This window comes from Atta colombica, unplaced genomic scaffold (assembly GCF_001594045.1).
Source record: "Atta colombica isolate Treedump-2 unplaced genomic scaffold, Acol1.0 scaffold179, whole genome shotgun sequence".
In the NCBI taxonomy this organism is placed as follows: Eukaryota; Metazoa; Arthropoda; class Insecta; order Hymenoptera; family Formicidae; genus Atta; species Atta colombica.
In genome coordinates, this window is record NW_017259270.1 from 112,708 (window position 1) to 140,251 (window position 27,544).

At 38.0% G+C, this 27,544-nt stretch overlaps 6 protein-coding genes across 6 annotated transcripts in view; 4 read left to right on the forward strand and 2 right to left on the reverse strand.

The window, feature by feature from the left end:
- Positions 1-276: 276 nt before the first annotated feature.
- Positions 277-6,108, reverse strand: LOC108686394 (zinc finger protein 26-like). Its single transcript, XM_018191678.1, has 3 exons — positions 5,677-6,108; positions 4,451-4,787; positions 277-4,344 (listed from the first exon to the last, which is right to left on the reverse strand). The coding sequence occupies exons 1-3, from the start codon at positions 5,848-5,850 to the stop codon at positions 875-877; spliced, it is 3,981 nt and encodes a 1,326-aa protein (XP_018047167.1). The 5' UTR covers positions 5,851-6,108; the 3' UTR covers positions 277-874.
- A 657-nt stretch (positions 6,109-6,765) lies between these two features.
- On the reverse strand, positions 6,766-10,354 carry LOC108686384. The gene is made up of 12 exons (XM_018191664.1): positions 10,301-10,354; positions 9,915-10,130; positions 9,614-9,814; positions 9,360-9,533; positions 9,159-9,283; positions 8,590-9,092; positions 8,307-8,509; positions 8,019-8,220; positions 7,746-7,937; positions 7,554-7,646; positions 7,187-7,471; positions 6,766-7,126 (listed from the first exon to the last, which is right to left on the reverse strand). Exons 1-12 carry the CDS (start codon positions 10,352-10,354, stop codon positions 6,804-6,806), a joined length of 2,571 nt encoding a protein of 856 aa, XP_018047153.1. The 3' UTR covers positions 6,766-6,803.
- A 315-nt stretch (positions 10,355-10,669) lies between these two features.
- LOC108686397 (MAD2L1-binding protein-like) lies at positions 10,670-11,671 on the forward strand. The gene is made up of 2 exons (XM_018191681.1): positions 10,670-11,219; positions 11,297-11,671. Exons 1-2 carry the CDS (start codon positions 10,810-10,812, stop codon positions 11,655-11,657), a joined length of 771 nt encoding a protein of 256 aa, XP_018047170.1. The 5' UTR covers positions 10,670-10,809; the 3' UTR covers positions 11,658-11,671.
- A 732-nt stretch (positions 11,672-12,403) lies between these two features.
- On the forward strand, positions 12,404-13,909 carry LOC108686389 (probable alpha-ketoglutarate-dependent hypophosphite dioxygenase). Its single transcript, XM_018191669.1, has 2 exons — positions 12,404-12,661; positions 13,218-13,909. Exons 1-2 carry the CDS (start codon positions 12,440-12,442, stop codon positions 13,818-13,820), a joined length of 825 nt encoding a protein of 274 aa, XP_018047158.1. The 5' UTR covers positions 12,404-12,439; the 3' UTR covers positions 13,821-13,909.
- Positions 13,910-15,783: 1,874 nt separating this feature from the next.
- Positions 15,784-18,900, forward strand: LOC108686388. Its single transcript, XM_018191668.1, has 3 exons — positions 15,784-17,442; positions 17,664-18,470; positions 18,560-18,900. The coding sequence occupies exons 1-3, from the start codon at positions 17,097-17,099 to the stop codon at positions 18,592-18,594; spliced, it is 1,188 nt and encodes a 395-aa protein (XP_018047157.1). The 5' UTR covers positions 15,784-17,096; the 3' UTR covers positions 18,595-18,900.
- A 3,679-nt stretch (positions 18,901-22,579) lies between these two features.
- The window catches only part of LOC108686385 (metastasis-associated protein MTA1), a 14,841-nt gene continuing 9,876 nt past the window's right edge, over positions 22,580-27,544 (forward strand). Inside the window, exons 1-3 of the mRNA XM_018191665.1 lie at positions 22,580-23,814; positions 25,152-25,219; positions 25,422-25,515. Of these exons, the coding sequence (XP_018047154.1) occupies positions 23,700-23,814; positions 25,152-25,219; positions 25,422-25,515 (277 nt within the window). The 5' untranslated portion in view covers positions 22,580-23,699. The remainder of the gene's footprint in view (positions 23,815-25,151; positions 25,220-25,421; positions 25,516-27,544) is intronic.

Sequence of the window (27,544 nt, forward strand, 5' to 3'; positions counted from 1 at the left end):
ATTAAATTGATTATATTTTACAAATGTAATTAATAAAATGCTTTTTTTCGTAGGCATTGATATTTATAAAAAATAGCTGACATATGTGATGCAACACACGGAACATGTACATACATATATAATTACACAATTACATGTTACAATAATTCTTTATTGTAAATATAATTGAAATTATGATATCGATTTATATCTTTCAAGTTATTTGCGAATGAATTATTTTCTGAAAATGGAAGTATTTAAGATTAGACATTAAAGAAAACGAATAAAGATCTCTGGAAGAACAAACTAAATGAAAATAAATCTAATATTTAATACATTAAGCTTTAAGTATTTAAAACCTATCCATATCATGTCTCTTAAAGAAAATCTATATTACATGTACACATTCATGACAAAGACATCTGTCTTTTCCTGTCTTCTCAGGATTTGTCAAAGACATTTATTCATTCCCAGTAATACACGTTATTATATATGAAAAGGTATATCTTAAAACTTCCAGACAAATTATACATATATATCGCTTATTAACGCCTTCACCGTTGTAAAAATAAACTTCAATATAATGTTTTATACATAATCAAAATGATACGCTCTCTTAAATTCATATATTTATCGTATCCTTTTCTATCACTTGTGAAGCATCGTACCCTTCTTTATCCAATATACAAGAAAATCCTTTGATAACGTGAGTTACTCCATTATCATTTCGGGATTTTCCATGCGTATAGAGAATTGTGGGAATGAAAATGATAGTCACAGGATATTAGGAGAACAAAACTCGTTCAAGTCATTGAAGAAGTATCATCGAGATAGTTTTTCACAAGTATGTCCCTTCCTTTCCATATTATAATCAAATACGAAAAAGATAGCTCGATTAAGAAGTGGTGAATATTTTTGTACCTTCAGGTAGTATCACCTCTTCGCCTACATCAGCAAGAGTAACGGTAAGTGGCAGGATTAAAGGCATTAGTATTTCCTGATGCTGCATAACCTGATGTTGCGTGGTTACCGTAGGCTCAGCTTGTCTCGCTATAGCGATTGTTTTAATGTTTTGCGCCTTGATTACTTGTGCCTGGCCGATCGTGGTTTGATGCAACCTAACTGGATGCGGTTCTGATTGCATCTGTATTTGCACTTGCTGTGGCTGATGTTGATGTTGTAGCTGTTGTTGTTGCTGTTGCTGTTGTGTCTGCTGAATCACCTGTTGCGCCCGGTTCTGAGTCTGCAAAAGATTCTGTTTGCAACGCTTGCTGTGCGCGTAGCGACTGCCGTTATTATTAAACTTTCTGTCGCAAGTTGGACACTCGTAAGGTCGTTGACCCGTATGAATAAACATGTGCTCCTTTAATGATTTCAATCGCCGGAAGTTCTTCGGACAGCACTTGCAGTGGTACTTGGCTTCGCCAGTGTGCGACGTCAAATGATTTGCCAAGGTGTCAGCACGGGCAAACGCTCGCGAACAATATTGACAGATGTACGGACGTTCCTGCGTGTGTGTGCGCATATGCATCTTCAAGTAGGCATTAGTGGTGAATGGTCTGGAGCATACTTCGCACACATACGGTTTGATACCCTTATGAGCGCGCAGATGCGCTAGCAACGTTGTCGACTGCGTAAAGCTCTTGCTGCATATTTCACAGAGGAATCTCTTCGAGCTATCGGTCTCTTTGTTCTTCTTAAAAGTGCGATCATGCTTAGGCAGATGATTATTGAGCTGTTCCTCCTTAATGAAACGTTTGGAGCAACGAGTGCATTTGAATGGTTTGATCATGTTGTGTTTTGCCACGTGAATCTTCAGGTGTTCTCGCCGATAGAATTTCTTCGGGCATATTTCACATAGGTACTTCTTGCCCTCGTGAACCTGAATGTGTCGCAACAGGCCCTTCCTAGAGGTATATTGTTTATTGCATTCGGTACACTCAAGTCCCACAATATCGGTCCTCCTTTTCCGGGTCATTTTATCATTTAGTCTCTTTTCTTCGGATTTTGGCTCGGTGTCTCTCAGATCCTCCTCCGTTAAGATGCCCTCGGTGACGTGCTTGGCCCTGTGCTCGCGCAGAATCTCATTGTTTTCGAAACTGTCGCCGCAGATGTTGCATTTCCTCACCTGATCAGGATTTTTTTCCGCGCACTTATCATAATGCGCCTTTAGTTTGTCTTTTCGATAGAACTTGATACTGCAGATATCGCACTCGAAATTTGGCTCCTCATGTAACAGTTGATGGCGCAGTAACGACTTCTTCGTACTGTATTGCTTCTTGCACGTGGTGCATTCATGGCTGTCTACTGGCCAGTCAAGACCACTTTCAAAGTCGGAGTTGGTATCGCCGTCGTCGTTATCGTTCGTGTTGCTCTTCTGCGCTTCCTTCTTCTGTTTCTCCACCGCTTTCTCCATTGCTTTCTCTGCCTTTTCCTTCTTTACATGTTGCTCCATGTGCCTCACCAATGCTTGTTTCAAACAGTACCTCTTATTACAGATCGTACACTCAAATTCCTTATATCTGTACTTCTTTGCGTCATGCTTAATGACATAATGCTTGTCCAATTTAATATCGTAATCGGTATTATCATCGTAATCTTCGAGACCGTCCTCAGTCTTGATCTTATCGATGATTTTCTGTGCTGCTCTCGCCGCCACGCGTTTTATACGCTTGTTGGGATCGTATTCCTGTCCCTGTATAAATGTCTTATGATTTGTGGCAACCAAGTGATTTCTCAATGTGAGCTCATTGCCGAAGGTTTTATTACATTGAGTACATTTGTAAGTCTTCACTCGTGCATGCTGCTCGGCATGTCTGCGTAGGAAATCCTTCCGTGCAAATTGTTGACAGCATATCTTGCATTCGTAAGAATGGGTGTCGGAGTGTGTTGTCTGCATGTGTCTGGAGAGTGCTTTCTTGCGTGAGAATGTTATTGAACATATTGGACACTTTAGTTCCTTCGTAATTTCGGCGGATTCACTGTTCTCTCCATCTTTGATGTTCTTGCTGTCATCATCATCATTCTCTTCGCACTTGGTAATTTGCTTCATATCCTCTTCCAAGTCTTGCTCAGTGAGTACGCCTTCGACCACATGCTTTGTTCGATGATTTTTTAGTTGTTCTAGAGTGTCGTATTCCTCGTTGCACACGCTGCAGTTGAAGCTAACATGCGTGAGCGAATGCTTTTGCAAACCTCGCTTTGTATCGAATTTTTCTGGACATTTGTTACATATAAATTCCTCAATAAGACTACGCTTTCTTATCGCTTTTTTATCCTGATCATTGTCGCTTGCAATGTCGTCGACTATACTTCCTCTCTTTTGTTTTCTACATTCAACATCCGATTTGTTGCCGTTATCTAAGTCTAGACTGTACTCATCCTCATGAAACATCTCAAATGACATCGAATCTTCCTTCGCTTCCTGCCCCTCTCGTTCGTGTTGTTTAATGTGTTTAGTAAACGAGATTATGTACATGTATTCTTTACCACAATAAGGGCACTTGTTGGCTTTTCTTCCTGATTCCGGCGTTTTCACAGCGGAAACGCTGGTCTGCACCTTCTGCGGTTTCTCCGGTGTTTTCTTCAGAGACAATGTTTTCCTTACTTCTTCATGGGAATGCATATGTTCTTTCAAGATGCTCTTTGAAAGAAACTGTTTATCGCACAAGTAACACATGAAAAAGATCTTCTCTGTCTTATCTGCCTGCGCTTTTTTCAATCGTGAACTGAGATTCAGATTTTCAAAGTAATTCTCCTCATCGGAATCCCGCTCGGTGAATATCCGACGAGCCAATTTACGTTTACTTCTTCTAGTTTCATTCTGAGGTGATTCTTGTTCCACGACTGGCTCATTAGTATCATTTTTTAATACTTCATTCTGTAATAATTCCATTTTTTTATTTTGATTTTGTTCAGTTTGATTCTCCTGTTCAGCTTGAGCATTTTGAACTGGAGTCTCTTCAGTTTGCTCAGCTAGTGTCTCGTGAATTTGCTGAGTTGAAATTTCTTGATTTTGTTCAGCCTGAATCTCTTCGTTTTGCTCAGATTGATTTTCTTGATTTTGTTCAGATAGCGACTCTTTGTATTCCGTTATATCATGTTTAAATTCTGGTACGGTCTCCTGCATTTTTTTATGGAAGGAGAATTGTTCAGTATGCAAGATAATACACTGTTGTTGCATTATATAATTATGTTCTTCTGTTGGAATTGTATCTGTACAACTTCGAATAATATTCTTGTCGTTGGAAGATATTTCATCCCTAGATTCATCAATAGCATCTGACATATCATTGTCTTCCGAGTTGGCTAATTCTTGCTGCAATTCTTCCTCAATGCTTTCTTGCAAGTTATCTTGTTCTGAATCTAAATAATAGAATCAATATTATTAGATATTCGGAAACTTTAAGCTATTATATTATAAAAGCAATATTTAATTCGAATTTCGAAACATCGATTACATTTTACTCACCTTGTTGCATTCCATCTGTCTCTGCCAATTTTTCAGCTTCCAAAATAATTAATTGATTTTTCAGAAAGTTCTTGTCAGTTTCTGTTTCAACTGGCAATGTATCAGTAGATTCATAATCAGCACTGTCATTCATTTCTTCCAAACCATTATTCTTCTCGGCATCCAAGTGTATTTCAACTTCATTAAGAAACAATTCATCCTTTATTATTCCTCCCACAAGCTTTTCTCGAAGAACATTGTCAGCTTGCTCCACTTGTAACTTAAACTCGTATGCCGATTCCAACTTGTCAGCGCACATACAACACACCTGTGTTGGTAAACCATCACCTGGTAACATCTAATCAAAGCATATAGTTTAGTATCTCAAAAGAAAGTCCTTGTCATTAGTTATACTCAAAAAGAATAGTTATTTCAAAATGTTATAATTGTCAACTCTGCTGCTATGCACATTGGCTATGTTCAGCAGAAAAAGCAGTTTTGCAACTATTGTAAAATTCTTTAATATGATTGGTCTTGCTCTTAATTTGAATGTATAAATCAATAATATTTAAGAATTTTACAACAGTTGCAAAGTTGCTTTTTATGCTGAACGCAGCCATTGCCAGTGATGTGTACATTTTTACTTGCACGCTATGTACTTCAGTTCAGTGATGCAAATCCCGGGCTGCTTGCAGTATGGTTACTAGCATGAAGGGGGCATAAGAAGATACATACACTACAATGAGTTCATATTCATGTATACTTGCGCATGCGTTGTGTTCGTCTATGCTCTCTTCATGCTAATAATTGTGCTGCAAGCGGCCCGGAATTCGCATCACTGCCTCAGTCCTGATCATAACAAATAATTCATTATAATATGTATTAACTACGTGGCATTTAAGAAAGTAATAAATTTGTTCTATTTAAATAAACTTCTTGTTCATGTTTCTCTTTTTTCTCTCCAAGGGACAAATAGAAAAGATGAACCGTATAAAAAGTTCAGTTAAAAGAACAGGCCTCTTATAACATTTTTATGATGGCAGCGAAGGTGTTAAAGGCTAAATGTGCAAGGTTCGATATAAACTGAAACTTATCATTTTAAGCCAAATAGAAAGATAGGAATGGCGACAAATTAGAGGATTATCGACAAAAGATCTAAATCTATCCGGGATTAGAAGAGGGAGAGCGATGATAAAAGCGGAGGCTTCGATCGCATCGGTACCTAACCTTCAAATTATGCATCTAACCTTAACGTTGGCGAAGCTCATCGCCTTCACCGATAGGGACGCGACCTCGCTCTCTGCGAAGAGATCGCGCATCATCAGATTGTCGAGCAGGCAGATGCGGCATATCTTCATAGCGGACGTGATCGCGTCCTCGCCCTGCGGTGGATCCGACGTATGTATCGCCACGGCGTCCATGTTTTGCTCGGCGAACTGATTTGGACCGACTTAGAAACGAATCAGGTTGCTCGGCTACGCTCTTCCTCGCTGATCCAGCACACCGTCGTCTTTCACCCACCATTAACTAGGAGGTGCGGAAAAATATGATTTTCTTTATTACATCGTTTTCGTTTCGACATAACGAGAAGTCGATACGTTCAGACGTGTGAAGGCTGTTCTCGGTAACTGCACTATGTTGTACTTTCTGCACTTGAAACGAAATGGGGATATAATTTAAGACGTTGGAGAGAGAGAGAGAGAGAGAAAAGAAAGGTGGAAAGTGCGAAGAATACAGTTACAAAGAGCAACCATATGTCCCCGATTAAAAAAGGACGCGGAATCGCGAGAAATTTGCGAAAATTGCGATTTCTTGAAATCATTATCTTTGCGATTTTTATTTATTTACTGATTATTTACGATCTTAGTAACTTCTGGGGATTTTCGAAAGTATCTCACTCCTCGCTGAACATATGAATTTAGTAATTTTTATTAATTTCCGGGAGATTTTAATAACTTCTGGCGATCTCGTTTCCTTCCGCATTTGAAAAGGAATAAACAGAAGAAAAAATTTTTTTCAAATTTGTTTCAACTTTTTTTTATGTCATGATAAAAATTTTGGATAAAATTTAACATTTACAATTGAAATTTAAATTTAACCTTATTGTAATTATTATATAAAGATATGTGCAATCTGATATTCTCACTTATAATTATATATTGATGTAACCATCACCTTAAATGCTATCAATTAAAAAATGCGTTAATACTTAGTTTAACATTAAAAAAATATAGGCTGGTCCTTTCTTATAATTAAGACGTTTTAAGTATAATCTTAAGATGTTAAACCAATGAGTCGTATTAGCATCTTAAGATACCACTCAAGACGGTCTTAAAATAAAAACAAATTATAAATATCTGGTTATAATCTTCCTTTATACCTCATGTTGCCCCGAGGTTGACTTTTGTACCTTATTGTCTGGAGATCGAACGCTACTGAGTTTTTGACGCGATTCCATGATTAAGGACGCATCACCGCCACCAGATATGGCACATTCACTCATTTTCTCCGTTATCGCGGATTTGCTCAAACAACTTTCCGTTTCTGGTTTAACAGTTTGACTTAGTTTTTCTACGATATTGAAAACCAATTCTTTGTTTACGCTTCCCGAAGATACATTTTCTACTTTTGAGAATTGGCATGAAGAGAACGTTGCATTTTCTGACGTGGACGATGAAGTTATCTTTTCTAAAGCAGCTGAAATGACTTCCAATGTAATCACAGTTCTTATTTATAAGGTCTCTTCAAATACATTACCTGTTAAATCCATGCTCTCTTCGGCTATATCAAAATCGACGTGAATGCTGAAGCTATCTCTGCTAAAAAGATGTTGTCTAATGCTAGATAGATTCCTAAGGGACATCTCATTTTTAACGGCTACCTCTGTTACATTTTTGTTTTTATGCGGTGTATACATGATGGAGTGCTCGCTACGCAATGTACGGCCGTTCTTTATATAAGGTATCAAATATGACAGATCTGATGGTTTCTGCACTGTACTGTTTGCCGGTTGAATGGACACTTGTGGTTTATGCGTTTTTACTAAAACACAGATAAGACTTGATGTTAATTTGAAAGAGTATAAGCGAAAGAGTATATACGGAGAGTAGAAATTCTCACAAACCTGTATAGGGTGTTCTAATATAAACTAGACTATTTTCATCGCGCGGCAAACCATAAATTGTGGATGGAAAGTTCATGGCATTTGATATGCTGCCTATAATACACACATAATTTCATTAGCTCAATTTTTCCTTGATAGTGCATTAGCCTACTTGTTTTAGTAAACATTATTGATTTAATAAACATTATGTACCATGAATGGAATCTCCTTGACCTCTCACAGTTTTTTCATGCGTTGTATTGTTCATAATTGTAGCTAAAGCAGGCTGTAATCTTTGAACAACATTCAATATTAATTCACATCGTTTTATCACTCGCAGTTGTTGAGGCTCCGTTGCATTCTCTACCAGAAGAGTTTTGGCAGCGGTGTTGGCTTCAAATATAGCTATAATAAAGAGTATGTGCACAATATGCATCAGCAAACTACATATATATATTTTAATTGTAATAATACAGAATTAGTTACCTGCTTTCAATTCTCTTGTCATCATTATTGTTTGACGATCAATGTTTTCAGTGCCAATGTCATTTACAATTGCTGTGACTTGACTAGACAAAGCTGAAGCTCGCTGAACAATACCTTGCACTTGAAGTTGCGTTACTGGCTCTCTATTATCCAGACAATCTGAGATTGCCGTTATACGTTCTTGAAGACTATCCATAACTACCTGAGTATAAAAAATATATTCAAGTACACTCTTAATTCTCTAAAACTCTAAAATTCTTTTAATCTTTTATAATTCATTATATTTACTTGACAGAAAGCAGCCGAGTTTATAATGAGATTTACAGCATTCTGAAACTTATTCATTTCTAATTGCCACTGCATAGTCAATAATTTAACACTCGAACGCATTTCTTTGTTATCTGGATGTAAATAGAAGGAAATTATGGCAGAAATTAATTCAGTTTCCAAAGATTCAAATCCTGCGAGACAATTACGAATTTTGTTATTGCCTGAAATAATCAAATTTACATGAGATGTTTTTTATTGTTTAAAAAGAATGTTAAAAAATTTATAAAGAAGAGTAATTTACGGTTCTTGTCTTTGCAACAAGCGATCGCAAATATTCCAATTTGCATAGTTTGATCAAAGAATTGGTCAAAATCCTCTATGAGATCATTTAAATCATTTTTCGATCTTCTTTTCGCGCTTAACGAATTTCCGCATGTCATAACGAGTTTTTTCAAAGTAATGTAAGGATTGCTGAATATTTCCATTGCGAGCGTTAATACCGCTATATTAACTTTACGTTCCAAACGATAAAGAGCATCGGTCAATGTATGCATGAACAAATTATTTAACGCCGGATCTGGGATCTCCGAGAGTAATTGCTGCTTTAATTTCTCGTACTCCAACACTATGGATTGGCATGAACCAGTTATGGCTTTAAAATTATATGGCTGACACACTTGGGTAATTGCCATAGCATGAGAGAAGACGTCCTCCAGTCTCAACCATAGTTCTGCACATTCAGATAGCTGTTGTTTATGCGTTTTGCTCGGTATTTCTAATATAACGTCTAATGCCAAATCCATTCTACAAGTATATCAGAATTATTTGTGTGAATGCAATATTACGTATAAGAAATATTTATTTTCTCACCTGTAAACGAAATGATTCTCCCTTTCGCAAGTTTCCTTTTCTAACAATGGATTTGAGTCATTCATCAAATTCAATATCATTTCACAACAAGTGCATATTCTTTCACAAACATATTTCTTGCAAGCCTGTACATATTTGTTCAATGTAAATATAGAAAGAGCTTAAATTATGCACAAAAATAAATGTAAAATAGTTTATTACATAAATTGGTGCATTTAATTGATGCTGTTCCTGAGCCAGTTGTACTAGCATTTCAAATGATGTGCATAATTGAGAAGTATATAAAGCTAGATTCTGCGACAGAAAAGCAGACGCTAAACTTTTTCTATAATTCTGTAGTGGTTCGAGTATCTCTAATATCGAAGTGCCTAATTCCTAGTTTAAAAGCACAAAGGGAATTAATATTCACATTAAAAGATTTCAATACATATTTCAATTTTTTATTTCATTGCTACCTTTATATTTTGAAGATCCTCAATCTCTTTTGCTGTGCTCATCTCTTTAACATAATCCAGACAATCCTGAAGCCTCTGCTTCAATGGCAAACATTCTAAATCTTCCAATACTCGTAAAGCTGATGTAAAATTATTAAGTAATGATTCTGTCTTATGTCTGGCTGCATTGCTATCAATATTATCGCATTTAATATCCTTAATCTAAAAGATAATAAGAAACAAAGGAAAACACATTTAATGAAACACATTTAATAGGAATAAAAAATAATATCAAGTATTACAAGATTCTCTTGTAACTTACAAGCTCATCAATATTTTTCAATAGAGAAGTATATTTCAAATTTGTTACTGTATCAGTAAATTTTACATTTGCTTCTTCACAGTCCCAATTATCATCGCCTAAATTATTGAATCTCTGAGTTAAAAAATGCAGTTGTTCATGGAGTAATGATTTTGTAACCAAAATTTCTGATGGATTAATAGAAGCAGTGATCAGCAATAAATACAATTTGTTAAGCTGAAAGAAAATAAAAAGTAATTGTGATTTCGTTCTCAATAAGTTAACTACAGTCTCTAGAATTTTGCAACGTAGAATCTATTTTTCATAGCTGGCATAGAACGTATTTTTCATAGCTGGCTTTGTTAAGTGCACTACTACATCGATTGAAAATTAACAAATTTGATTACTTGTTGCTCCAAAAGCTCTAGCAGCTTCCTCGTTTGTTTCGTCTTCAATTCCATCGTAAAATTTTATTTTTCAATTCCCACAGCTTTTTGAAACTTCAAAATTCATGCGTTTCAACGGCGAAATATAAATAAAGTGAATTTAGTAACTAACCAGGCATGGCAACCAACATCTGGCGCTAATATCACAGGAAATGTCTGTTCCTTATGATTGCACTGAGCTACGCTTTCTGCACCTAAAACGATAGAGATCTAATTTGCATTAGAGAAAAAGAGAAAAAGGCGAAAAAATTTAAAGAACGGAATCTGTGGATTTTTTTTTAACTCAATTACCCTTAACCTAACCTATTTTTTTTTTTAAATATAACCTGACTGACGAGATGCGCGAAAGAATCGCGTGAATGCAGTGCAAATTTCTCTGACGAACATTTATCTTTCTTCTTTTTTTTGGCGGACAGAGATTTCAAAATAAAATCTCCACAGATTCTGCTTCAAGTTTATTATATTTCAAAATGTTCTCCAGAGACAGAAAAAGCGAGATGGAGATTGATGTGATGCTGGATGAACCATGGACCAGTGATTCGTGCACAAAAGTTGTGATGGAGCTCATAAAATATATTTTGTATCAAAAGCAGCAAATACCCTTAACGTACGAGGCATTAGAGAGATTCCAGAATACAACAGATAGAAACGCAGTCTCCTTCAAAGCTCTGTCGAGCACACTGAAGAACGTTGAGGATCATTTGTCCTCGCAATTTTTCCTCAAGGGTTGCGATATGAAGGAAGTTGCCATAATACTTGGCGCTACGATACTATCACCAAAGTTCTACATTGGCATAGACCTTCCCTCGTATGTTCTCAACAGCAAGCAACACAAAGAGTATCAACATTCCTCCAGGAAACCGCTTTTGAAACTTATGAGGTTAATAAAGAAAAATAATGATAGAATACATTCATGAATTTATATCAAAATACTTATACAGATTATTGTATTTCTAGGTCTATGTTTGAATGCGACGAGTTTCAGAAGGCTATGAACGCTCCTTTAAATATGACGAACATGTTTATCATGCTGAAGAAGAGTGACAATAATTCAGTATCTGATTTTTTTTTACCTAAACCGCAATATGTGCCACCTATACAAACAGCAGGTTGCTTCAAGATTAAACTATGTCAGAATGACCAAGTAGAGATGCAGTGCAACTGTAGGACACTTGTTAAAGTGTATCATGACTCGTGTAAGACTTACTTAGAGAATGAAGATGATGTGCAATATACTCAGTATAATAATTCTACTCAGTCTTCCTATCGATGGTATCAATCAAAACAAATCATAAAAGGATTTAAATTCTATTTGTGACCATAACATTTTGGCATGACATAGCAGAAAATTTTTATAGATAGGATGATCAATTTTTTTCTCTGATGTTATAAATAGATTTATATTATGCATATTCATTATTATGTAATTAAGATTAACGAAATAATATTAAGCACTATTGATATGTATGTTTTTTACTACTGATATTACATTGATGTCAGTATGACTTGACAAATGTCTTGAGGTCACATGATAGAAATTTCCAGTTATTATCAAAGAGAGCAAGACATTTTTCTTTATCAACATACCACAAACATGATAAGTCTTATAATACAAAATTATATATTAAAAATTGCAGTATAAAATTATGTGTTTAAGTATTATAGCAATAGATTTTTTATTGATTAATAGATAGATAATTATAATTGAATGATAAGATAAGAATATTATTGCCGATTTATTATAGGAAAAATTTTGTAATTGCTGGATATATTTTATTTTGTATATATAATTATAATGTTAAATATTTTTTTCCTTATCGAGCTGTTTTATTTAACAATTAATTGTTACAGCACTAATCTGTCTTATAAATTACGCAATTATTAAGAAACTTTATAAAAAGATAAGAGAAAACAAAATGATGTTTAGGCAATAGTGATTATACATAAATGTATACTTTTTATCATGTATAGATAACCCCTTCCAAAGAAACATTTTTAGGGTAGGGTAAACTATATATTAATCGCGAGACGCGATATTGCATTATTTAACTCTGAAAGAGAGAGATTAACATTTTGCATAAGAAAATTTCACAATTAAAAATGGTCGCTTTGAAATTTTTAACGCCGGAACAGAAGCAATTCTGGGATGATAATGGTTACATCAAGTTGAATATATTTTCTACGAAGGAAATAAACGAAATATCAGATGCCTATACTGAATTATTTGAAAGAAAATTTCGCGAAAATATTGGAGGTTTGGAATCAAGATGGACTGGACAAGATATGAAGAAATTGGCTGGAAGCATTGCTGATGATTATACTGTAAGTGAACTTATTACAGCTTCTGTAAAACTTGATTTATTATAGGCAATTGTTTGTAAATTAGAATTACATATATACATATATACAGGATATCTCATAACTATCGTATTTCCTCTTAAAACGTATTCTTGAGGTAATTTTAAGACGAAAATCCTAATACAAAAATGTCGAGGCTACAATAGTTTTTTTATTACAATTGATTTACAATTGATTAAAGATAGTGTGTAATTCGAAAACTCTTATAGTCTCGACATTTTCATATTAGAATTTTCATCTCAACATTACCTCAAGAGTATGTTCTTAAGAGGAAATACAGTAGTTGTGAGACTCTGTATATACAAGATTTTAAAAAAACTTGAATTTTTCTGAAATTGAGAATTAAATGCGGTTTATTGAATCTTTAACAAAAAAAAAAAAAAAACGAAATTAGCCTGTATTTAATCTTAATGTCTCCCCAACCAAAATTACATGGTTTCAAATAAATTTAAGTGCGTTGATTAAAACATCCTGTATATTATATTATACTACATTCTACATATTCTCATTTATACATCAGATAAAATCAATCCACAATTTGCAAATGCACAACGACGTTTTTACTCGGACCATAACGCACCCGAAATTATTGGACGCCCTTGAGGATATCATGGGCACCGAAGATATAATGTTACATCATACCAAGGCGCACTTAAAACCGCCAGAGAAAGGATCACCTTACTTGATGCATCAAGATTATCCTTATTTTCCTCACAAGAAACATACTATGCTGGCTGTGTTTCTACATTTGGACGATACAACGTCAGAAAATGGTGGTTTGGCGATATATCCCGGCAGTCATAAACTGGGACCGTTGAAGGAGATTAAAACGACTGATGACTGGGGTGATCCTATTTACTATGTCGATCCTAAGGAATATCCTTTGTCTAAAGCTACTCCCATATCTGCCAAAAAGGGTGAAGTTGTCTTCTTCTCTTACCTAACACTTCATGGTTCGTACCTGAACTTGTCTGATAAAACTCGACGCATGTTTCTCATACAAGTGAGAGCTGCGGATGATGAACCGACCGAGGACGTGCACAATTCCCCTTGTCAAGGCTTGATGCTTCGCGGTAAAAATATTTATAAAGATGCATTAATAACCAATAGATATAAATATTAAGCGAATATTTAGCTTTAAATCTGATTGAATGAAGAATGTTTTTTGACTAAATTTTAAGATAATGTATAAAATTGTATTGCATTCAATTATTTTTCTGTTCAACGATTTTCCTATTGCTATATCCTTCCTTATTTTCTGAAATTTCATTTTAATCTTACCGAATCTCAAAGATTTTTCTGAAATCATTGACTGATATATATCAAATTATTTTAATAAAGTATCTATATCTCTATTTTTAACATAAATCACGTTGCATACATCACTCATTGCAATATAAAGCACTTCCTTCAAAAATAATTAATATAAGTAATTGTCATCCTTTTGTATTTTGCTCGCTAAAATGGAGGATCGTCAAATGTTGGGTAGTAACTAGTTAAAACATTAAAAGTTAAAAAAAAAAACGTTAAAAAAGTTAATAACTTTTAACTTAATTAATTTTAAAAATAAATGCATTAAATTTTAATAAAGTACTTAATTAAGTTACTTTTAAATGTTAACTTTTTTTTAAGTTAAAAATTTTTTTTTTCTCTTTTAAATATAATAAGATTAAGGATAATAAGGGTAAGGGGATATAATAAGATTAAGGGCGTATATTCGTAATTGTTCATATTTTAAGACCATCTTAAGTAATTTCTTAAGATGCTAATACAGTCCTCTCAGATTGATTTATGCGGTTATGCCATAAGCCTTAGTTCGGATCTACAATGGATGTTTTAAGTCTTAAATCACAAGAAATTGACAATTCAATATACAATCAAATATTCTTTTCGTATTGTAATTGGTCCATTTCTTATGGCTTAAGACTTATTAAAAAATAATCACTGATCTTCTCTATGTACTGGCTATTTTCTTAAAGTTATATAACTTATATAGTTATATCGTTATGTATTATATACTTATGTATTATATATATATCATATATGAATAAAAAAATTAAATATTTAATTTACTTAATAATCTATATTGTAGTTATTTAATCTGTAGTTATTTAATCTCATTTTAAGAAAAATTAGGATATTATGATCTAAAAAATAATTTTTTTCAAAATTAATTTTTTTTAATTTAAATTAATTCAATATTGACTTAACTTATGTTAAGTTAATTTTTTATTCCTTCTACTTTTAACTTAACTTTATTAATTTTGTAAAGCCATTAACTTTAACTTTATTCAGTTAAAAAAAAACATTAACTTATTCAATCCTGGTCAAATGTTTTGTGTCTCTTTCCATTTTACACGTTGCCTATAATATCACAACTGCGAGGAAAAAATTAAAGAACAGTGTGAGAGACGATTCTCGATGAAAGTCCATGTAAATATTGATTGCTTTCAGTTTTTTCAGATATTTTTTTTATAATACATAGCTGTGTCTATTTTTATTGTTATTTGCATTCTGACATAGCTGCTTTTTTCATACATGAAAACAATTGAATGATTCTGAATGTGCAAGAGAAAAAAAGACTGAGTTAAAATCTGCAGTGATTTAGGAACAATAATATTGTTCATCTTATTTAATTGAACGGTGACGTAAAGATGTTTGTTCCGGATAACGAATGTATATAACTGTCGTCGAAGAAAAAGACATTTAGATATTTTACTGAAGAATATAAAGAGATTGCGAAAAAATAAATACAGAGATACATTCATAATATTTCGAATAACGACGAATGTATAAAGAAAAAAAAAGAAAGGGAGGGGCTTATTGTTGAATCGCGATCGCGCCGATACGAATTTCGCGCGCGTTCCTATTCACGTCGCGAGACAGAAGTCAGACAAGTGGAACGAGTGGAATATTCCGCGATTTTACATGAACGAGGCGAAACGCGAGCATTTCGACAAAGTGGGAGGGAGAGAAGGAGCGGAAGAGAGAGATAGAAAAAGCTCGCGGATGCGATTTTTATCTAGTCAGACGCCGCGATTTCGCGAGTGAGAAACGAAAATCTTCAACGCGCTCGAACGCATCGCGTTTCTCACGAGCCTCGGAGTCGAAATCGCGAAAATGCGAAAAGTGGAGGGGGAACATAGATGCGAGGAACGCGCGGAAGGTGAACCGCCACCGCCACTAATGTTGTCGACGAGAAGGGTCGACACCGTCGACTCAAGGAGGTGATCGGAGTACGTCCACGCTCTTTTTTCTCCCCTCCTCCCCCCTCCTCCCCCTGCGGACGGCACGGGGGCCGAGAGGATCGCTGATCGCGTGAGCTGGAAACGGACGGGTGGACGGCTGGACGGTTGATGTTCTGCGACTCGCGTGCTCGACGCTCGTGGATACCGTAGCACGGGGGAGCCGTGCCGGTGACGGACGCGCGGACTGCTGTCGCGGGGTGTAGTGAAACACATGTGTCGCGGCCGTGCGGTGTTTTCCATCGCCGCGGACTGCTGCCCGTCGCCGTACCGTCCCGTAGGCTGCGCGAGGTCTCGGGCACGCGGACCGCGGGAGCTCGCCCGTTCCTGTTGAAGTAGACGCCACGGTTCACCAGGAGGATGCGCCGCGCTCCGGCGGCGGTCGCGGAGTAGCCAGCAGAAGCGGAAGGCGGTAGTGCGTGCGTGGGTGGGTGGGTGTCTGGCGACCGCCAACACTCATGTACACGGGATTTCTCCCGTTGTGTGTATTCCGCGAATGCGAGCCGTCGTCGCGGTTGAACTGATACCGATCGCGCCGCGGTGTCGACCCGACGTGGTGTCGGCACATCCGGAGTAACCCGGTGTCGATGCGCCCCGCTGCACGCGCACGTTGTATTCATCGAGTGGAAGAAAAAAAAATGAGATATGTACGCCCCTTCGTCTGGAGCGTTTGACGATGCTACCCGCGCGCTGCTGACTCCACTGGGACGATGACACCGCGACCGAGCCAGCGACAGATCAACCTGGAGAACGGTCACGCACTTTTGCCTTCTATGTGCCTCGCCAAGAAATAAACGGGCACGACCGAGCCAAACCTGTGTGTCTGTCAGCCATCATGATCGCCCGCGAGTCATGACTTCTGTGCTCTACAATTTCTGACGTCCCGCCCAAGTGGCATGAGTTTGCTCCGCTTGTCCACGTGACACACGTGCCTCAGACTTTTTGTAAATTGTCAGGTTCTCGTTTTGTTGGAGGGTAGAGAAAGGAGATTTCCAGAGTACGAGGATGTTCCTCGCTACTGAATCCAAACGCTGCGACGTTTCAGGTTTAACTGTCTGAGAGAAAGTCAACAAGTTATCCTGTTGCGTCACATGTTGGAAAGTCCAAGTATGAGAGGTCCAGCGGAGGAAAATGGATATCGGTAAAGTATCAGCATGCGCGAAAAGTCAGCAGAATGTCATGCTCACGCAGGTCACGTGAGGGGCACGACAGAGATGTGCTCGCGTGATCCACCTACATTGCACCCGACCCTCGCCAAGGCAAATGGTAAAAATTCAAGTCCCCAGCCAGCTCATCATACTGAGGTACAACGCATCGACAGCAATCTGCTGCCAACACCTGGAGGTCGCTTGAAATTCTTCAAAGATGGAAAGTTCATTCTGGAACTGTCTCATCGCAGGGACGGAGAAAAGACTACGTGGTTTCCCGTGCCAAAGAAAACCTTTTGGCCACCCGCTAGCACCATCCCGAATCGGCAGGAGAGCTCTACTTCCCTCAGTGGTGGGTCAAAGGAAGCATCGATGCATATTATATTACAGTTTTTTTTTATATTTCATTATTTTTCACATATATTTTATTATATTTTCAAAAATAGATTTATTTATCATTATTTCTCAGATCTTTTTACTCTGATCTCTTTGCATTATTGTTATAAAAAGTATAGGCAATACAATCAATCCAGATAACTCATACATAACATATACTCTGCATTCTGTTTTCAGTTTCTGATGACAATTCGTCAGTCCAATCCAGTCCTTGGCAGAGAGATCACTGCTGGAAGCAAACCCATCCTCGACGCAGGATAACCACGGAATTTAATTTTTATTATCGTCGAAATCCGAAGATTCGTTTGTGCGCACATCTTCGCTTGATAGCGAGGAAACGCAGACGCCCATTAGATTCCACGACTGTGGTCTCAGTTCCGGAATCAACGGTTAATTCGACGAGATTGTCACGGAAATTGAATGGTACGTCGTCGGGCAAGGTTCTTAGTCTGATCATCGATAAATTGGCGCGCCTGCTGGATCCTAATGTAGTGTCACCTCGCAAACGTATATTGCGAGAGCTGGAGAGAGTTTCGCTGGAGGATCAGGCGTCCAAGAGACGGGCCACTCCACAGCCGGTTTGCACAACGAGTGCGCCGCCGACTCCCTCTTCGAAGCAAGTGTCATCATACAGTATAACGAGTATCCTGGGGGAGGACAAACCGAATCCCGAACCAGGTTTCTTGAGGACATTGTTGAAGCCGGACGACCGGCAGCCTGTGAAATACTCATCGACTAACGCCTATCCGAGGGTACGAATCGATCCCTACATCGGATCCAGCAATACATCCGTTCATCATCCTCTCTACGGGATACCAATGTTACCACCTGGACCGTACAGAGCGGCGCCTTTATGGATGGCGCCTCATTATCCATCTCCCGTCCACTATCCGCCTCCTATGCAATTATACGCATCGCCGCATTCTCATCCGTTGTCCCCACATTACAAAGATTACAGGGAACAAACTCTCACACCTCCTTCAGGTATATATCATTTATGTATCATAAACAAAATAAATATCGGGACAATTAGGTCATTCGAAAATGTTTATGACTCTATTTTTCGTTTGCAGACATGCCTCTGAATTTGTCGAAGCATGCGGGTTGAATCTCAGGATCCCAATAGAGTTGGTGCCTTACGAGTGGACAAAACACTACGCAAACACTGCCCGTGCAACGACAATGCGATATATATTAGTATTTTTTTATTCATAAAACAATAGTATCTTAGTAAGTAGAGAAAGAGAGAGAGAGAGAGAGAGAGAGAGAGAGAGAGAGAGAGAGAGAGAGAGAGAGAGAAAGAGTGAGATACAGATAAAGCCAGATAGTTGGATTTTGGGAGAGCTATACTTGTATATACAAATGCATAAATTTTTGTCAATGGCGGCATAGGTATTTTATATTAATATTAAATACAAGATTCAAAAAGAAAAAGTCATGAGTGGTAATATACAAAAAAACGTTATGGATAAAAAATGCAATTATAAGTGTGTATACATGTTACACATATTTTTATTATACGCGACCTGCAAGTAAAGCGTGAAAAGCTTTCTAGAAAAGAAAGAAAAAAAAATGAAAGAATCGATACGCGCGGTTTTTTTTTTTAAGACGATCGTAAATCCTTATTAGTCAACGCGGGAATGTGTATTAGCAATCGAATGAATCATTTTATGAGTTTGTATTTTCGACATTACTACTCATATTTTGTATATCGCGATGAGGATGGGTGAGCACACAAACCTGTGCACAAGCAGGTCTCATCCTGTACATCTCATTTATGCATTTTCCCATTATTCTTATAACGTTACTATCATTATTATCATTAATGAAAAAAAAATGGTACATTATCTTAAAGGAATCGATAAGAAAGACATAAGATTATGTACAGAACAGATTATTGCCTCTATATCTCTAGCGCATTAATTATTCTTAAAGATAGAAATGCATAATAAATTTAGGCTCTAATAGAATATATCCACAATGGTATACAGTTATTTATATGATATTATATATAACGCAAAAAATACGAGAGAGAGAGAGAGAGAGAGAGAGAGGAGGGAGATAGAGAGAGGACACAAAATTACTTTGGTAACGACCGTGGGGTGTGCCTTACAGATATAATACATAATTAACGAAATTCCATGAAATTAAATTATAAACGTTCTTGCGGATGTGTATTATTATAAAAGGAGGCACTATATATATTATGTATATAATAAATATATCTTTGTGTTACGTGTATTTTCATCAAATCGACATTTATTCGTTGCTCTATTTATTATTAGTCAGGCGCATCGAAAAACATTTCACGAGGAAGCAAGGCAAGCTCGCACAGGTTCTACAAACAAATGAGTAATTTTAATTGTTCAACGCGTACGCAATTCTCTTTAGCGATTCCGACAAAATGAAGAAATATGTGACTGCGCATTAGCAATTGTATAGAAAAAGACTAATTTCGTAAATATAAATATTTCATATACTACGCACAAACATTATTTCATTCTCCATGATCTCTCTACAATCTGAAACCTAGAATATTCTCTTTTAACAGTAATTATTATACTGTTCAATGTTTCATAGAAGTTGTTTATACAATTATACATTATATTCATTGTTATTTATATTACTTATTACAATCGCAACAATTATTCGAACAATTGATTCAATCCGTTTAAGCAGCAATATATATCTATTCATATTTTTTTTTATAAAAGCGAATCACGATAGAACCTGATATATTGCGGCGATTTAAAAAAAACAACAAAAACAAACTAAAATCTGGGCTAATGAGAGTCACCGCGAGCGGAAGTATGCAATAAAATTTTAACAAATAAATTTGTTACTCCATACAAAATGTTGATGTCATCTTTATTTAAAATCTTGAGAAATTTTGAAACATTTCGATTCTCTTTGGAATCTTCATCAGTTCTTAATCCATATTAGAAGAACGCGAATCTAATATGGATTAAGAAGATTGCTGATGAAGATTCCAAAGAGAAATGTTCAAAATTTCTCAAGATTTTAAATAAAGATGACATCAATACTTCGTATGGAGTAACAAATTTATTTGTTAAAATTTTATTGCACACCTCCGTTCGTATTGAACGAACATTAATCCAGATTTAGTTTGTCTCTTTTAAAGAGAGAGAGAGAGTTCTTGTTTAACATATTTATTTTTAAAAAATCGTCACCTTTTATTTTAAATACGGTAATCACCACTGGATTATCTTATCATAACAAACTCATTTTAAAATAAGGATCAGTAAAGTCTTTTTTTAAAAGTCACTCCTTTTTAAATATTAATAAAAAATTATTACATGTATAATATATTTGTGTATATATATATATATATAATGTATATTCTTCAGTTGTTATATTATATTACAAAAATAAATAGAAAGAGAAGTTTAATTTAACTATAAATTGCTAACAAATAATGGATTAAAACATATAGTTGTTTATTACATTACAATATGAAAGTATTTAGTAGTTAAAAGTGTGCAGATCCCAAATTCCTGAAATCTGATGCTTGGAACAAGATGGCAAGATGCGGTTGGGACGCGAAAATTTCGGGATTTCCGAAAAAATTTCGGATTTCTCGAGAATCTTCGATATCTGATATTGTAATCGGAAAATCTTTTAATATTGTTTTTCTATCAATCTATAATATTAGTATTCTAGTACTGGATTTTCTCTGAAGTATACAATATTTTTACTTTTCTGTCTTTCTATGGTAAAAGAGCCTGCTGTGATTTATAATAAAACAGAAAATTTTATAAAATGAAATTCAACAACAGAAAACAAAAATCTAAAACTACCATATTCAACAAAACAGATATATTCTACTTGAATTCTGACATTTTTAGAAATCCCGAATATTCTCAGGAAATCCGAATATTCTTGGGAATCCCGAAAGTTACAAAATCTCGTCCCGATCCTGACTCAATCTTGCACATTCCTACTAGTAATCTTTGATTGTTCACAGCGCCAATTTGCCAATTCAATATAAGATCTTATTCTGATTGGTTGGTCTAGTGAAAAAATTCCAAGGTTCCAGCTTCTGTGAGTGGCTATGTCAATCGCAACGTGGTAAAAAAATAACTATGGCCATTTAATTGGATATAAAATTAATTACATATATATTTTAGGTTTAACATAATAAAATAATATTTATGTAATAATTATTTACATTTATATTAAAATTAATTATTTACAGAAAATCAATGTAGAGAGATTTATATTTTCATTTATATGGAAATAAATTTTTTTCATGCATTTTTTACATGTGTTTAAAAATTATTATAAAGATAATATTTATATTTAATGAAAATAGAAATTTGAAAAATTTGAAAACTGGCGCGAATTGAACAAAGATGGCGGATCAATCACAAACAGTTGTCCACAGAATAAACTTGTAGAGTCTTCCATTGGGAAAACTAGTGCAACATAGAGAGCAATGGAAAACACAAATCAATTCACCTATTTTCAGTATTAATAAATAATTTAATCCTTTCAATTAAGTATTTTTTATCATCGCAACAATCTCATCATCTTGAAAGAATTCAATTATTTATTAACACACTGAAATACGTAAACCAATTTACATTCAATTGCCCAGTGAGTGCAGCACTCACTGAGCAAAAAAGGGATTACTCTATTATTATTTATTTAATAATTCGTAAGGTAGAATAATTTTATCTACTATAGATAATCTTTAATATCATCTTTCTTACTTATTACTGTTCATTATTTCTCTAATGCCGTGTTTAGGCCGTAAGGTTATGTAGCGCTCAGTGAATGGTGGAGCGTAATTTTAAATCGCTTCATCTTATATTTATAATTATTAATTATAAATAAATTATAATAAATAAATATATTAATAATAGAATGATCCTTTATTTGCTCAATGAGCTCAGTGAACAGTCGTCGTTTCTGAATGCACCTAATGTTTCAAACTAGTATCTTAGTGGAAAACACAATTAGATTAGAAAAAATCCCTAGACGATACGTTCTGTTTCACGCGATCTCTACAACAGCGCTGTCGTGCTCCGCTTTGAGGCGTTCGCCTGGTTCGCCATTCGGCCATCGGTTATTTCTCCGTTACTCGGGCCGGAGTGTGTTGGCTTCTCGCGACTCGCAAAGCCGCGAGTTGGCCTGAAGGACGCGTTAAGCGACGCGGCGAACGGTGTAACACCGCTCGAGAGTGAACGGGTGAGTGATATTCACGAACGAATTCACAAGTGCGTGGTGTTTGTTCATTCGTTCGGGTCGGGTGGCCGGGGCACTTCGGTGCAGCCTTCATCCGCGTTAGCGGCTCGCGCTCGCCGACACGAAAATGGCGGGCGATGTCGGTCTCGGTGATACGAGCGGCAATAGCGGTGGTCGTCGCCGACGTTGTTAGCCCTCGGCACTCTCGGGGGGGGAACATCCGCGACCGCACGTGAGTCGACAGTCGCGTAAATCGCCGACTGTACGCACCGCGTACGGGAGATTTTCCCGCCCTCCAGTTGTTGCGTGTCACGCACGACACGCACGTTCGTTTGTTCGTCGGGTAGCGTGTCGTTGAAAACGGAACGAACCGAACTTGAACAGCGGAACGTTATACCTGTGGTAGAGTGTTGTGAATAACAGTTTGACGGTAAGCACGCACGTAGTACTCTGGTTTGAAAGAGAGAGAGACAGAGAGACACCGTGCGAACCCCCGCAGGACTCCGCAGGCAGGCTGGAGGGAGGGTGGGATTAAAGGAGCGAAAGAGACAAAGAGGAAAGAGGGAGAAATAGAAGAGGACGGAGATAGGCAATAGAAAGAGCGAAACCCCCTCCCCCCTCTCTCCACCCTCGGGGGACAGAGACAGACGGGCAGAGGACGCACTGGTGACTGGCGAGGCAGACGGGAGCGAAAGTTTGGTAGTAGCGGATCGACGATGAGCAAACAAACACTATGGAGTGACTATGCTGTGAGATGTTGACCGTATCATTCAGTTGACGGGAGAGATAGAGAGAGCGCGAGAGAAAAAGAGAAGATAGATCCGAGTCCACGGGAAAACTGCCGGAGTGAGAGCGAGAGAGAGAGAGAGAGAGAGAGAGAGAGAGGGAGAGGGAGAGAGTGTGAGTGAGACGGAGGTAATTAGATAGAGAGAGGTGCGAGTGCCGCGATCAGCGGCAGCGACCGCGAGATTGTAACACACGTTGCGGAGGACGTACGAAGTCTTGATGCCGATGCCGGCCGAATACCACGAGGGTCACGGTAACCACGAGAACGCCAATTTCGCTCTCGGGTCCACGCAGGACGCCAACAACATGACGGCCAACATGTACCGGGTGGGAGGTAAAGTATAACCGCATGCATTCCGTGGCTCTATTATCTCGATGAGAAAGACGACGGTTTTAACGGTGTTCGCTCGTCGTCGACATCATCGTTCTCGTCATTCCCATCTCGTTCTCGTGAATTTGAGAAAGAGAGAGGAAGAGAGAAAGAGAAAAAGAGAGATCCGAAACAAGAAGCGAGACAGAGAGATAGCGGCTTTAATTAACTCCGAGAAATTAATGTTTGCAAATGGCATCGCAATGGCGTCCCCTATACCCTCCGCGCGCGGCGCGTTCTTCCCCCTTCCCCTCCCGCTTTTGCCGCTCACCCCCGCTTCCCGCGCGCCCTCTCTTCTTTCCACTCTTCATCTGGATCTCCCTCATACTCTCCGCCACCCCTCGGGCTCCCCTCCTCCCCTTGCCGCTCTTTCCCCCCTTCGGTAACGTCCTATACCTACGCTCTGGCTTTTCCTCCCCCCTTCTCGCCCGTCCAACTCCTCCATTCTTCCTCCTCCTCCTCCTCCTCCTCCTCCTCCTCCTCCTCCTCCTCTCTTTTTCGCTCTCTCTCTTTTTCTCTGTAATTCTCTTTCCGTCTCTCTTCTCTGTCCCCCTTGCTCTTCATCTGCCACCTTCCTCCCCCGCGCAATCGTCCTCTCTCTCTCTCTCTCTCTCTCTCTCTCTCTCTCTCTCTCTCACGTCCAGGTCACGCTAATTTCTTGCGCGACAAATCTCGCGGATCAAAATTGGATCCTGGCGATTACCGCTCGAAGCCGTCACTATTTGTTGTATCGAATGTATTCTTTGCATCGTACACGAGGTAGTGCCGCGCACTAGATCTCGACGATGACCGCTTTTCCTCTTCCCCCTTCCCCTTTCCTCTGTTCCCTGCTGTTCCTTTGCTTTTCGATTTTGTATCACCAACAGGTAACGGCGGCAGCGTGCATTCAACCGAAATCTCCGCCTCCGCTTTTTCGCCTCTAAATTTTTCCGGAGAAAACCAAAAATTCTAGAAAGATTTTCTATTTTGTATCACCGGCAACGTGCATTCAACCGAAATCTCCACCTCCGTTTTTCGTCTCTAGATTTTTCCGGAGAAAATCAGAAATTCTAGAAAGATTTTCTAATTCCTCTCTCTTCTCGTCGGTGACACATGTGTTTCTAACGTATCCTTAAGATTTTCGAGAGAAGACGATTATATTAGACGCGAGGTAATCAAAATTTCTTTACCTTTTCAAAAGGGAGAAGTATATAATTTGTAGATTTCGCGATAATTTTAGAGGATAATTTACAGTTTGTAGCTTTTCACTTTTTCTCTACTTGTTACTAAGATTGTTGATATAATTGCTATTTTTTTTTTAGATTACGTGTATTTTGAGACTGCCACCTCGTCGCCGTATCAGATTAGGAGGATAGAAGAATTAAATAAGGTAAGGTATTGAAAGCGGCGCTGTTGCGATTTTAGCGAGAAATTATAATGAGGATCGACCGGCTATTTATATTCGTCTCTTCTATCTAAATGTATTTAAATTCTCTTAATAATGCAGATGTATGCATATACCTAGGCTACAGCGGTAGACGACTCGACGTAAAGATTCGAGAATTAATCTTTTCATTTTTTCGTTCTTTCAGACCGCGAACGGGAATGTGGAAGCAAAAGTCATGTGTTTCTTCAGGCGGAGGGATTTGCCGACTACCTTAGTTATGCTAGCAGACAAACATCAATGTAAGTAGCACACGTCTACACGCGCAAACTACCGGTGTTATCATAAATATTTGTAAAGGTATGGAAAGACCGTGTGTCAGAGAGTCTCACGTTAGTATAGAATTATTTTTCGATTTTTCTCTCTACGTCGCTTCACGCGCGCACGTTTTTTTTTTCACATATACCAGGAAAATAATACTTCCCTTTTTCTAGATGTAAGCTAAACACGCTTCCTCGAGAAGATCTATTCCGATGAGCGTTTTGTAACACAGTCCTGGATTTACGAATTGTATATTAACGTATTACTAACAACGCACGAATGCCTGCTTTCGTTAATACGACGTGGAAAAGGAGCGGAATCCCGCGCGCGTATCCCTCGGAGATGATCTTTTAGCCAACCCGACGGTCCGACGAAATCGCGGTTTTCGAGCGAACGCAAAATGCGACGACACGAGCGAGACGTTGAATTACCATAAAGTATGAGAAGGACGAGTTAGTTTTAACGCTTGCCGGCGTACGGCAGATCGATAACCGTTCATAGGTGAGGAAAATTTCATCCGCGAGCACGGTTTCATCTCCCAGCACGGAAGATTCTGCCCGCAATTTCCAAGCGATATCGATTTTCTCCGCTTTGGCAATCATTATTGACGAGAGACACCTCTCGCGATACAGGCGGTACGAAAATTCGAGAGACATCGGGAACCGCGTGCTACACCACGCGCACTTCTATGCGTGTGTGTTGTGCCGTGACTCGCACAGGAAGAGTCGCGAAGCGTCTCACTCTACCTTTGCGATCGTCGTCGTATAATACGGCTGTACTCGGGGAGCTCATTATTAGTTTGATTTGCAGAAACTGTTGTGACGAGAATCCACAGAAATGTATTTATATTAAAAGGGAAATAACTAGTTTTCAAAAAAAAAATAAATAAACTACCTTTGCGATCGTCGTATAACACAGTTATACTCAGGGGAACTTATTGTTAGTTTGATTTGCAAAATCTATTGTGACGAGCAATCTACAGAAATATATCTCTGTATTAGAAAGGAAATAATTTCCGAAAAGAATTATCTTTGCGATCGTCGTCGTGTAACACGATTGTACTCGGGGGAGCTTATTGTTAAGAATCTATAGAAATGTATCTGTATTAGAGGAAGTAGTAGTTTCTCGAAAAAAAAAAGAAAGAAAAAAATCGTTCTTTTGCATTTTTGCTTAAATCGATCGATTGATCGATCCCGAGAAGACGCTTTCGGAAATCTCGCACTCACTCGAGGTGCGAATATTTCGCGCGTGGTTGATTTTAAGCGAAGCAATCCGCTTATTCCGTCGGACATTAATACGTTCTCCAAGGACGGGGAAAAAAAACGCGTTCTCAGGAGACACGCGATGTATACGCATCACACGTAGGCGCACGCACGCACGCATGCACTTCTGTTTCGTTCGCCGCGCGTATAGAGTTACATGTTATTCCGGGGCTTTCTCGATTTTTCCTTCGCAATGACAAAGATAATGAGACGCGGGGATTTGGGGTGGGAATGTATAATAAGTAAAGTTGCGGGGGTGGTTGGGCGGGTTGTGGGAGACGGGGGTTGTATCGATCTGCCTGGGGGGGGAGGTGGGAGGAGGGAGGAGGGAGGATGGGGGTGGACGAAGGGGGGACGCTGGTGCACCCACTAGGTCCCCCTTTTCTACCTCCTCATCCTCCTCTATCTCCATCTACCTCCCAGCCCTCCTCCTCTATCCTCCCCCTTTTTCCCCCTACACCCACTCGGTCCACCCACCACCCTCAACTAAATGGATGGCTGACGCAGGGGTTGCTTGGGTATATGTTACGTGTATTTCCCCACACCAACGCACACCTATACGTGTGTACGTGTGCGCCCGGGCGAAAATGGTGGGCCCCACTAGCCATCTTCGTTTTAAGCATTTGCTACCACTCTCCCCCGTACGTTTGTCCCCCTTGCCTCGCCAAACTCTCCCCTTTTCCTCCCCTTTATTCCTCTCCTCTTCCTCTTCTCCTTCTCTTCTTTCGCGCCCATGTATATATATATA